This window comes from Dipodomys merriami, unplaced genomic scaffold (genome assembly GCF_024711535.1).
Source record: "Dipodomys merriami isolate MVZ:Mamm:240054 unplaced genomic scaffold, mDipMer1.0.p SCAF_5, whole genome shotgun sequence".
NCBI classification, from domain to species: Eukaryota; Metazoa; Chordata; class Mammalia; order Rodentia; family Heteromyidae; genus Dipodomys; species Dipodomys merriami.
The window spans coordinates 43050603-43063335 of record NW_027206068.1 but is presented as its reverse complement, the minus strand read 5'-3'; the positions used below and the strand labels follow the sequence as shown (position 1 = coordinate 43063335).

The 12733-nt window shown below is 37.6% G+C and overlaps 1 protein-coding gene across 11 annotated transcripts in view; it reads right to left on the bottom strand.

Moving 5' to 3' along the window:
• Ppp1r9a (protein phosphatase 1 regulatory subunit 9A) overlaps positions 1-12733 on the bottom strand; it is a 265581-nt gene that overhangs the window by 20583 nt on the left and 232265 nt on the right. For 7 of the 11 annotated variants that reach the window (XM_069996521.1, XM_069996524.1, XM_069996526.1 and 4 more), the window contains 2 exons: positions 8014-8171; positions 7219-7513 (listed from right to left, as the gene is read on the bottom strand). In XM_069996521.1, the coding sequence (XP_069852622.1) occupies positions 7219-7513; positions 8014-8171 (453 nt within the window). The remainder of the gene's footprint in view (positions 1-7218; positions 7514-8013; positions 8172-12733) is intronic. The other 4 variants (XM_069996528.1, XM_069996529.1, XM_069996531.1 and 1 more) reach the window with 1 other exon arrangement.

Below are 12733 nucleotides of genomic sequence, written 5' to 3'. Positions count from 1 at the left end.
GCTACCTGATTTTTGTTTCCCTAAGCTGTACTGGCATTTTAAATGACTGCAGATGCTAGCAGATAATAATACTTAAAACAATTCCAAAAAAGAATCAGGTTTTGGGAATGGGGTTTGATGTCACTGTGGCGACTAAGTCAGAAGAACTCCTATTACAAATGTATGCTATTTCAAAAATAAAAGAACAAGAAATTACCACAAAGAAATTTTTTTCTCTTAAAAAAAATTCTGGCAACATTGGCACAGACTGCTAAGAACAGACCTGCTAAGAGAGTACTTACTTAATCTCACAGGTTAATGCTGCTTATAGTATTTGTTTACTTCAACACACATCCATAGAGAATATGAAATTTTGCTGGGCTCCAGTTGTAACTACTGAGATCTGGAGGTTTAAAGTCTAGACTAGCCCTGGCAGAAAAGTTCACCAGACTCTGGGGCAGTGTAGCCAAGAGGAGATGGGCAGACAAAAGAAGGGGGAAGGGGAAAGGATATAGTAGAGAATTCATTGTAGATATCACAAAATTAAGAAAAATAAGGGGAGGGGTGAGTTCAAAGGGGGTTAAATGTTGAAGGGATGACACAGATCAAAATGCATTGTATACACAGACCTCCCTCCCCAAATCAATACATACCCTGAAAAATTAAGTGACGGAAGGGTTGGGTTAGGAATGTTGGTTGAGCATGTTGAAGGGGGTGACAATGATCAAGGTTTACTGTTATTAATAAACTGTTGTGTTAAATGGAAATTCTTTTGTACAGATACTTAAAGATAATTTTTAAAAATGAAAACAAAATAATGAGCAAAAAGCTGAGCTAGAGGTGTGGCTTGAGTGGCAGTTGCTAGCCCAGCAAGTAAAAGATCCCCAAAATAACAGAAAAGTAAGTTCACACACAAGTTCTTGCTGAGGAGTCTAGCTGCATAACCAACTGAAATTCTCCAAGGACTTAGTTATATGCTACCATTGTAGTTAAAGGTACTCAAAATAAATCCTTAAGTGTATGTAATGAAATAAAAGAATAGGAAATATGCATCAAAAATCCACTCCTTGCCTCAAATGTTTATTATGGACATTTGCATCATTATTCTTTGAGTGTCAGAATTAGATAGTCACAGATATGACACAGGCACACAAAAATAATCCATAGATATGGCATAGATGCGTCCTAGGGTGATCTTGTTAATGGACTTTTCCCCAAAAAAAACAGGATTTCAATTTTCTAAACAGGACCCAAAGAAAAGAAAAGTGCTGAATTCTTCCAAATCAATCCTAAAGCAATTCTTAATGGCCAGGACTGTGCAAAGTTAAAAAGAGACTACCTAATTATTTTCTGAATTAGAGGTAGCTGGGAGATGCTCTAATGAGTGTAAGACCAGCTGAGACAATGCACACACAAAAAAAACCCACCACTCTGTAACCTATTAGTGTTGTAGTTATTTGAACATCTCACGACTAAAAGCCTGATTCTACTCATCACAATGCCTGCCGCTAGGCAACCTCACATCATTATCTCACACATTTGTCAAAGTGTGTTCCAAGGAGCACATTTGGAAACATATGGAAATAAATGTTTCAATAAGGCTGAAGTAGTAAAATTAGGGAATAATGTACCACCCATTTTAAATCAATCAAATCTATCTTTCTAATCTGAGAGGGAAAACATTGTGTTTGTATGATTCCAGGGGAAAAAAAGGAAAGATCTCATGCTTGTTTATTTGTTTAGTTGTAGGTAGGGCTTCCATTAGGCTTTTTGAAATCGCTCCAACACTCATTCTGTGACTAATAAAAGTCTGAGCTCCCACACTGAGTACATCAGGTCTAAGCTCTGTAAACCTAGCCTCCATTTTCAAAGGTAACAAATGATCTCCTGATAGGTAAATTCTAGTGTTGGGCTTCACTCTCCTTAATCTTAATTTCAATGGGACACTGGGTGTCCTTTACTTCATGATATGGAAGCTCCTATGAATTTTCTCCTGAGTATAAAGTCTTCTCTGTTTAAGAAAAAGTTAACCATATTTTCCCCTAAGGTCTCCATACTTTCTATTAATGAGAAACCACATCTTCTGAGGCTTATAAACTCTATGATGTTGTTATTTTTCTTTTTATTTATGTATTTATTTTGGGATACTGGAGATTGAAGTCTAGGATTTGGGCTCACTAGACAGGCAAGTGGCTCTAGCACTTGAGCCACAAGTCCAGCCTTCAGTGACTAGTTTTGTTCACTTGCTTCCTCCTGTTGGTTTCTCAATTTACACATCAAGGGTTCTTTTATCATTCAGCACTGTCATTATCTTTGGCACATCTTCATAGGGAGTCACTAAGCACAAGTCTTCTCACTCAGCTTCCCCACACCTATATCTGTTCCTCTTTATTCTCTGCTGGAAACAAGCTATGGCTTCCTAGAAAGAGAGAGTGTTACCTAAAATATTTAAATTCCAGAATTACAGACTGGACCTACTTCTTTGCTTTTAGTTGAGATGACTATTTTGCACAAATGAACTGCTTTATCCAGCTAGTATAGCCCCATTTCTTTAAATGTATATGAAGTGTTCCTGTGTTGGCTCACAGTATCACTACACCTCACATGCAGCCTTCCTCCCTTTCTCCTTTCTTTTCCTTCCTTCCCTCCCTCCTTCCCTCCCTCCTTCCCTCCCTTCTTCCTTCCTTCCTTCCTTCCTTCCTTCCTTCCTTCCTTCCTTCCTTCCTTTCCCTCTCTCCATTGCTTTTTCTTTTTGAAGTTCTGTGATGGTCACTTTAGTTGTGCTTCCTTTATCAAATCTGCCTACCAATTTCAGCTCGATGCAATCTCTTTCCTCTGGGCAATAACATAGGTTTATCTGAGCTATACTTATAGAGGCCTAGCGCAACAATGAATAAGGCATGAATTCTGTGAAGCCCTTAGAAAGACAGTTTCCATTTATCATAATATGAATTCAGTGATTATTCTGAACACAGGCTCTGTACCAGGCAATGTGTTAATAACCACACAGAAACTCCAATTAATAAGGTGGGTTTTTTTTTCAGCCAAAAATCTGATAGCTCTTAATTTACTCTAGTGTTGACCAAAAGAGGTTCATTGCTATCTAAGTCTAGAGATAAAAACTTTAGTTTTTAGGGGCTGGGAAGGTGGCTCAGTGGTAGAGCGCTTGCCTTGCATGCCTGAGGCCGTGGGTTCGATTCCTCAGCACCACATAAGAAAAAAGCCAGAAGTGGCACTGTGGCTCAAGTGGTAGAGCGCTAGCCTTGAGCTGAAGAGCTGAGGGACAGCGCCTAGGCCCAGAGTTCAGGCCCCATGACCGGACCAAAAAAAAAAACAAAAAAACTTTAGTTTTTAGTATTTGGCTGATCAAACAACAGGCATATGGAGTGTACTCCATTGTCATAAAACCCTGTTTTATAAACCTATGGACAAATAGTTCCTTTATATTAATTGGCATGTAGTGAGAAGTTGAACGGGCAGTTAGTGAGAGGCTTATCACTGAGCTAGTAATTAGGACTTCTCCCATCACAGATTCTACTATGATCTCTCAAATATAAGATAAAACAATCTCTTGGAAATGTGGTATGTATACAACTTAGAACCTTTCCCCCATTACAACTGCTTGAAGATAATCTTTAAAAAATCCTTAGTATATGTATATGTATATATATATATATATATATGTACACACACACACACACACACACACACACACACACACACACACACACACACACACACACACACACACACACACACATGACAGCCAGTGACTAAGCACTTTTCAGAGTATATATACTTCCAGACCAGAAATGGAAGCTTTATTGTATAATGGGTCAGATAGGAAATACTTCAGCCTGGTGCTGGTGGCTCATGCCTGTAATCCTAGCTACTCAGAAGGATGAGATGGTGGTTCAAAGCCAGCCCAGGCAGAAAAGTCTGTGAGACTCTTATCTCAAATAAACCACTCAGAAAACCAAAAGTGGTGCTATGGCTCAAGTAGTAGAGTGCTTGCCTTGAGCTGAAGAGCTGAGGGACAGTGCCCAGGCCCAGAGTTCAAGCCCCATGACCAACAACAACAACATCATAAAAGGAAATATTTCAGATTGTTCAGATGTATGATTTCAGCTACAATCACTCAACTTGCCATTGTAGCATGCAAGCAAACCTGGGTAACAAATGGCCACACTGTAATACATGACATTAGAAAAATAAGTGACCACTGGGATTGGTAGATGACCTTCCCTTCTCAAGCAATGCATTTAGTTATCTAGAGAAACATACTTAGTAATTCATCCAGAGAATTATTGAGCATCAATTGTATACCATGCCCTTTGTGAGCAACCAAGAAGATAAAGACTAATATGATAGGGGAGAAAACTTTGGCTTATATGTGACAACTAGGTCTCATGTATATAACAACAAAGAGAAGAGTTAACGAAGAAAAGTGCTTGGAAATCAGACAGAAGAGAATAATTCACTCCAACCGGGAATGGAGTGGGTAAGCCTAAGGCCTCATTCAGGGGATGAGACTGGGTCTTGAAGAAAGATTGGTATTTTCCAGGAGTACAGGTTAGATGAGAGTATAAACCTGAGTTCCAGGAATGGAAGGGTTTTCACAGAACCTTATTCTCTGGATTTTTAGAACACTGGAGGTAAATCTCACTCTGTTAACCTATGTCTGAACAGCCTATGTAACACCATAAAAAGAGCACACTGCCATCTCAAATGACACCGAGGGGCTGTTGATTGGAATCTGGGAAGGAGAGCTTGGGGATCGTGAAAGAGTGGTAGTGTTGGTAGGCCTTCCGTGAAATGGCAATTTGTTATATTCTGTGTACACATCCAGTTAACTGGATTCTAATTTTATGCTCACTGAGCAACTTTCTGATTTATGAACCTACCAACCAAAAGAGAGAGAATGGAACAAGTGAAGAATGATGGTTATTATGTCAGGTGACCTCCCGAAGTAAATCAGAAAACTCATTTTATTCTGGTTCAGAAATTAGTGTTTTCAACTTTTGAGCCACCTGAAACCATCACTCAGAGCTTGAGTAAATGTGGGAACAGGGATACGATGTAGCTTATTGACAAAGTGCTTGCCTAGCAAGATCAGTATGTACAACACTCTAGGTTTGATCCCTGGTATGAAAAAAGAAAAGAGTTAAAAATGTGATTAAATATATTACTGAGATGTTGGGTTTAGAGAATTGGGAGTCAAACCCATAGCTCCTCAAGGTACCCAGAGTTTAATGTGATAGATCTCACTCTTCAACTTCAGAACCTGAGAATGGAAGGTCAAAGAACCATTGCCTTCCTAGTTGTTCTTGATCACGGCATAATGGAGAGCCAAGGTCTGCTACCAAATAATCAAGGAAGAAATATGAGAATAAGCCAGGTATTAGTAGCTCATGCCTGTAATCCTAGCTACTCAGGAGACTGAGTTCTTAGGACCACAGTTCAAAGTCAGCTCAGGCAGGGGAGTCCATGAGACTCTTTTCCCTGATAAACTACTCAGAAAAATCAGAAATGGCACTGTGGGTCAAGTGGTAGAGTGGTAGTCGAGAGCACAAAGACGCTCAGGGACAAACCCCAGATCCTGGTTCAAGCCCCAGGACTAACAGAAAAAACAAAAACAAAACAAATGAGAATAGAAGTAGGGTGAGGAGAGACAGGCCAGTGATGGCAGACAGACATACAGACAGACTTGGTATGCAAACTCTTGGAGGGAAAAGGTGGAATCTGACATTACTTAGCACATAGCTAGACATAGAATGTATGCTCAGCATCTACTGAATAAACACACGAGTAAATGCACTAATTCCAAATGAACTAAGAAATCAGAGGGACTCTTCAAGGCTGGAACCTTATCAAAACAATGGAAATACCATGATAAAACAATGAAACGTCTTTTAACAAGTAACATATACTTAAAAATGAATAATAAGAGTGTAAATAGGTCCTATCCATGGGTGTAGGTATTAGTGGGAAAGGGGAAGGAGAAAGTGGATGAAGGAGGATAAATACGGTCAAAATGCTTGATGTGCTTGGATAAAAATAGAACAATGCATACATTGTATACATATGTGGACATATCAAAATGAACCCCCCCTTGTACAAGTAATTGATAAATAAAAATGTAGGGGAAAATAGAGTCATATGTATTCTTCTGGATTTTCTTTTACACTGTCAATGTCTTTCTCCAGAGATTTACCCTTATTTTTTAGTGTAGTTTTTCCATTGTCCCTCTGCACAAACTGATTATATGTATATATTGCAATTCATATATCCATTTTTACTGGTTCTGATCTTATATAACAGGATTCCTATGAGTACTCCTACAAATAATTTTTAGTAGACCGGCTTATGATTTCTCTTAGGTATATACAAATATACACACTGCCATTTAAGTTTGTATATATTTCCACAGATGGATATGAACAAAATATTATGTATAAAACAAAGTGACAGAGTAAGGTAATTAAAGGGAGTTCATTTTTGTAAAAAGATGTGTATATAAGATCAAAACAAACATATACCAATGATTATTTTTTGTGTATTCATGTGTACATGTGTATGTGCATAAATTTAATTTCAGATAGGAATGACAATATAAACAAATATATCTGGTTACTTTAAAGGAACATATCAGCTGTGGAGGATGGGGAAACTGTAGTCTGACTTAGTACGGTTTTGTATAGTTAATTTAAACACAAATTTATTGTGTCTATAAATTAAAATATTTAATTAAAAGGCAAAGTTCTGTCAACACTCTTAAGAAACTCTAGTGTAATTCTAGGAATTTATTTTAAAATTTAATCAACTTTGCTACCATTACACTCTGTAATAGAAATCAGTATTGTAAAAATTTATTGTAACTAAAAATCAGTTAAAGGGTAATGGGTTTGCACCACTTTAACCTTCATATTTTTCCTATGTGATTACACTAATGTTTATATCAAAATTCTAGGTTGTGTTTTACCAAAATTTTTAGATGATCAACCAAAGAATTTCCTTCAATAGTAAACCGTGGAGAGATAAAGAGATAAAAATACTAAACTTACAGGACAAGATGATAACCTAAAAAAACATGGAATGGGATTCTTTTATCCTGAAGATAAAAAGAAACAATATTTGTCCTGAGAAGACAAAAGATTTATGATTGTATGTCTATATCACATAAATGGTGGTATTAAAACACACAACGCAAATAAGAATGACAATAAAAATGACCAATACCTTTTTCTTGTATTTTCTGGGTAGTAGCTTGATAGTGGCAAGGAGATTCTTCCATCTCTTGATCAGATTTTGTAGCAGAGGAGAGTGAAGTGTCTCCCCAGACAAAGGGGGAAGACCCCCTTTCGGGGTACAGTGGTCCTTCTTGCAACTCATCTATGCGGTCAGACGAGGAAACACGACTAGCCACTGGGGTGAGGGATGGGACCCCAGAATCTGATTCTGGAGAAGAAGTTCTCAGACCCTTGGGCAGAAGTGGTTTGGTAATATGCATGTGATTATAAAGACTCTTTGACGGCTGTTGATATAAGAGATTATAAAGGAGGTTATGCCACTGAGTACCGGTTTTGCCCACATACTTACTTTGAAATAAGACTGACCTTTGTTTTTAATGAATCCCAAGAAAAGGACTTTGTTTGTTGGTTTACTGAAGAGAATACATGGCTCATAGCTATCAGCCATATTAACATTGGAGCTAAAACCGATATCTAAGACACATAAAAACATTAACTTCTGCAGGCATTCTTTCCCATTAAGTCAAACCAAGAGCGGAATGCTGTCAATGGCATTATTAAATATGACTATGTGGATGCTGTTCTTGGCTAGTTGAGTAAATAGAGGACAGACTGTAATTACAAATATAGCAAGTTGCATAAAAACTCAAGAGACAAAGACAAGAACTATCCTAGCTGTTTCCAACTAGGGCACAAAGTCTGGTTGCAAAGTAACCACTATTTTCAACAGGCTGTAGGGACAACAGTACACCCACACAGGTCTGAAACAGCGCAGGATGCCCACCTTCCTTTCCAGGCTATCCTCTCCATCTGTTGAACTGACACTGTCATACAGCCGTGTCCGAGTGGGCCTCTGACGCCTGTTCTTCACAGAGAGCTGGGCTCGAGTTTTCAATGCCTTTGAATCCAGGCGCTCTGTTTCTGGTACTGCTTCATTCAAGTCTAAGGAAAGAATATCACAAAATCATCAGACAGAGAAACTTTGGGAGAGGATTGACAAAGAGACCACAGACACTGGGAGCAAAATCTCAAAGTTATCAGGAACACCAAGTGAGGGGCTACAGCCATTACAGTCTAACTGATATTCCACAGGTGACACAGGAATGAATAATAAGAGTAATATACAAATCCTAAATGAACAATCCAAAATTAAAAATGACCAAGGTCACAATGCAATTATCCTCCAATGCAATTATTAACAGCACTTTTTTTTCCTTTTTCTGTTTTGTGGACTGAACTACAGGCTTTGGCATTATAGGGAGTTCTCCCCAACTTGGGCCATCTTAGCCTTCTATTTTTGTTTTTCTTTAAAATAATCTCACTGCTTTGCCTAATTGGCCTCTAACACATGATCCTCCCACTCCTGTCTCCTGGGCAGGTATGAGTACAGGTATATGTCATGACACACAGAAAAAAACATAAATTTGATTTGTTTCTATGAATGCATTTTGGGATGTCCGATGATCATACAAGTGGAGAGTGAATCAAAATAGGGTGATCTTAAAAACCCTAAGGATGAAAACAGATTGTCAGAGTCAAGTGCAGATAGCTTGAGCAAATCTTAACAAGCCATACCACTTTGGTCTTAATATTTCCTTTTCTGACAAAACAGTTTCTGAATATCTAATCTGTTTCTTTCTGAAGCTTGTAGAAAGCTTATAGGAAAAAATTTAACCCTACCTAACTTAAAGTAGCCGAGGAAAGAAAACAAGGTCTATCTACACAAACTGCGAGGAAGTTAAACAACCACAAGTACTTAACATTAGTAGCATATGGATTGAGCAGAATAAAATCTTTCCTTAACTTCTATGTTTACATTTTAAGTTTGTCTATGCCTCTGTCTTGTCTCTTTTTTTTTCAGATACCTTCTTTTCCCACCAGAAACAAAATTAGTTTTCCATGAGAAAATGTTTAATGAAATCTTTAAATAAAAAGACTTCATGAAGGCCTGTTTGATGGTACATACCTATAATCCCTGCTACTTAGGAGACAGAAATCAGCACAGTTCAAGGCCAGCCAGGAAAATAATAATACTTTATCTCAACAAATAAGTCAGGGATTTTAGTAAGGTTGGTTGTACATGTATTGTAATCCCAGATTATAGATGTCTCTGTGGGAGATGTAGGTAAGGGATCTCAAAAAGCAAGAAAACTTGTCTGAAAAAAATAACTAAATAGCTAAAATTTTAAAAAGCCTAGGAACATGGCTCAAGTGGAGTACTTGTCTAGCAAGCTCAAGGCCCTGAGTTTAAGCCTTAGTGCAGGGAAGGGTAGGGGGAGAAACTCCAAGAGAAAGAAGAGGACAGGACACATACACACACACATACACACAGACACACACACATATACACACACACACACACACACACACACACACACACACACACACACAAAATGAATGAGGAAAGGCTACAAGGAGGGATTAATGCGGTTCTCATTAGTCTGGCTCTTACCAGACTTTGATTTTGCTGCCCAGAATCTAAATCAAGACCCTAGTGTTAACAGTTTACCCATGAATATGGCTATTGTAGGTGCTGGTTGGAGAAAAGTGTGCTTGCTGGTATTTAGTGGAACTGTAAGTACTTCTTATATCTATCCTTACCTTCATACCTTCAAATAAAATTGTTGGATGTGAAGGGGAAACAAAGGAGGAGGCAGCCATGCTTGATAAGAAATGTACTCATTACCTTGCCCATGTAATTCTAACCCCTCTGTACGGTATTTTCACAATAATAAAAAATAAAAAAGAAATAAAATTGTTAGCTCATGAACCCTGTTTTTTTTATCTTTTCATTAAAACGGTCACTTTCAAGGGGTTAACAAGTGCGTCTGGATTTAAGTTATTGAAAAACAAGCAAAAACCGGATTTGCAGAAAGTTGTGTAATAATAAGACCTGTAGAAAGTATGTCATCAAACCCAAACCACATATGCCTCAGACTATGCCTCTACTGTAGGAAACTGAGCACTTGACTTTTGATTCTAACAAATAAAATTAAATACATTTTTCCCCAGGAGATACATCCATTGCGTGACAGTATTTACAGAATGTTTTGATTTTCTTGCCTATACTCAAATGAAGAATGAATGCTTAGAAAAATATTCTTCTAGAACATATAAAGAACAACTAGGTATTTTCTAATTTGTACTCTATTATTTATATGCAGTGGAGGAAAAACAATCTTCACCACTTTAATTTCCTGCTTCCAATAAAATCTATATTTGCAGCTACACTTTAAGAGTTCATTCCTTGTGATAATTGGGAAAAAGTCAACCTTACAAGCTCTGTTTACATATATACTATGAACACCATATAGACAACAGTACTAATATAATTTGAAATATAGGATGCATACATGTTTTATATCTTTTCTGTCTTCTATGAGGACTGACTGCTCTATGACACAAAGCCCTAGCACATACACCACCTCATTTGTTTCTTATTAGAGCCCAATAAGACACCAAGCAAAGGAGAAACCCTAGGTCTCCTTGGTACAGGCCAAAATTTTCTTAACAGAGACCCAGAAACACAACACATCATAGAAAAGGTTGGACAAATGTGATTGCATGAAGTTGCAGAGCTTCTGTATGGCAAAGGATATAGCTTGGAAGATAAATAGAAAGCCCATGGATTGGGAGAAGGTCTTCACTAGCCATGCAACAGACAAGAGTCTCATATCTAAAATATACCTGGAACTCAAAAAACTAAATCCCCCAACAACAAATCCTCAAAGAAACAACTGCCCAATAAATAAGTGGGCTAAAGACTTAAAGAGAAACTTCTCTGAAGAGGAAATAAGAATGGCTAAGAGACACATGAAGAAATGCTCAACTTCTCTAGCCATAAAAGAAATGCAAATCAAAACAACACTGAGATACCACCTCAGTGGCTATACTCAAGAACTCTAATAATAACAGATGCTGGAAGGGATGTGGACAGAATGGAACCCTACTGCATTATTGGTGGGAGTGTAAACTTGTTCAACCACTTAGAAAGTAGTATGGAGGTTCCTCAAAAGACTCCACATAGAGCTCCCCTAAGACCCAGCAATCCCACGTTTGGGCATTTACCCAAATGATCACAAACAAGACCATACTAAAGCTACCAGCACGACTATGTTTATTGCAGCATTGTTTACCATAGCTAAGATATGGAACCAACCCAGATGCCCCTCAGTAGATGAATGGACCAAGAAAATGTGGTATATATACACAATGGAATTCTATGCCTCCATCAAAAAGAATGACATTGCCCCATTTGTTAGAAAATGGAAAGACTTGGAGAAAATTATATTAAGTGAAGTAAGCCAGGCCCAAAGAAACATAGGTCCCATGGTTTCCCTCATTTGCAATAACTAGTATATATCTGAGACAAGCAGAAAGGTCAGATGTTAAAGCAAAATGAACCCCAAGATAAGGACTCAAATGTTTTTTTTTCTTTCTTGCTATTGTTTCTAACGTATTTATAAGGTACCACGTGATTTTTTGTTGTTTTGTATGTCCCTCCCCATGGTATAACCCATTTTCACTGCATCTGATGTTGGTATAATTTGGGGAGTGGAAGGGAAAAAAAACAAATTGTTTAAATAGGGATACAGGTTGACCAATTGCATGTTACAAGATGCTATGTCAAAAAATGAACTTTACAACTTTTGCGGTGTAGGGTGTGGGTGTGGGGGGTGGAGAAGGGAAGGGATGGTATGGGGAAACAAAGGAGGTGGCAACAATGCTTGATAAGAAATGTAGTCACTATCTTGCCCATGTATTTGTAACCCCTCTGTATGGTATTTTCACCATAATAATAATTTTTTAAAAATGTAAAAAAAAGAAATGTACTCATTACCTTGCTCATGTGCTTATAACTCTTCTGTATAGTATTTTCACCATAAAAAACATTTAAAAAAAGACACCAAGCAAGCATATTTTTAATCTCTCCTAAAGCTCAGAAAATTCAAGTCACTTACCCTCATTTATATAGCTAGTTAGTTGATAAACTCTCATGATTATATTGACTCCTAGCGTACTAGCTATCCACTCCAATTTATCTAGTGTTGAAAAAAGCCACTGCTTTTAATACCATTTTAATATCATTAGAGATCAAGGTATTAGGTTATTAAATCACATTGCCAGTGTAGAAAATTCCAAGTTCAGTGAGTTACTCATGAATATAATCATTAATCTTCCATATATTTTTTTCTGAGAATACAGGAAAAAAGGGAAGACATTTCTACAACTACAGAACAAATTATTTCTCATCAGGTGATTTCATGCATCATTTATTTAAAAACAACTTTGGCTACTAAGTGACAAAAAGGCCCAAGGAGGAAGTGCCTCCACCTATGAAAACACAATTCCTTTGCAATCCAGTCATGGCCCTTGAAGAAAGAGTGTATCTTCCCTCATTCAGGACTGCAGTAGCTTCTCCATCATTGCTACTTACAAATAAAGTGGAGGAAAAGGACAGTGACTTGTGAGCAGGGCTTCAGAATGCAAAGAATATATTCTGA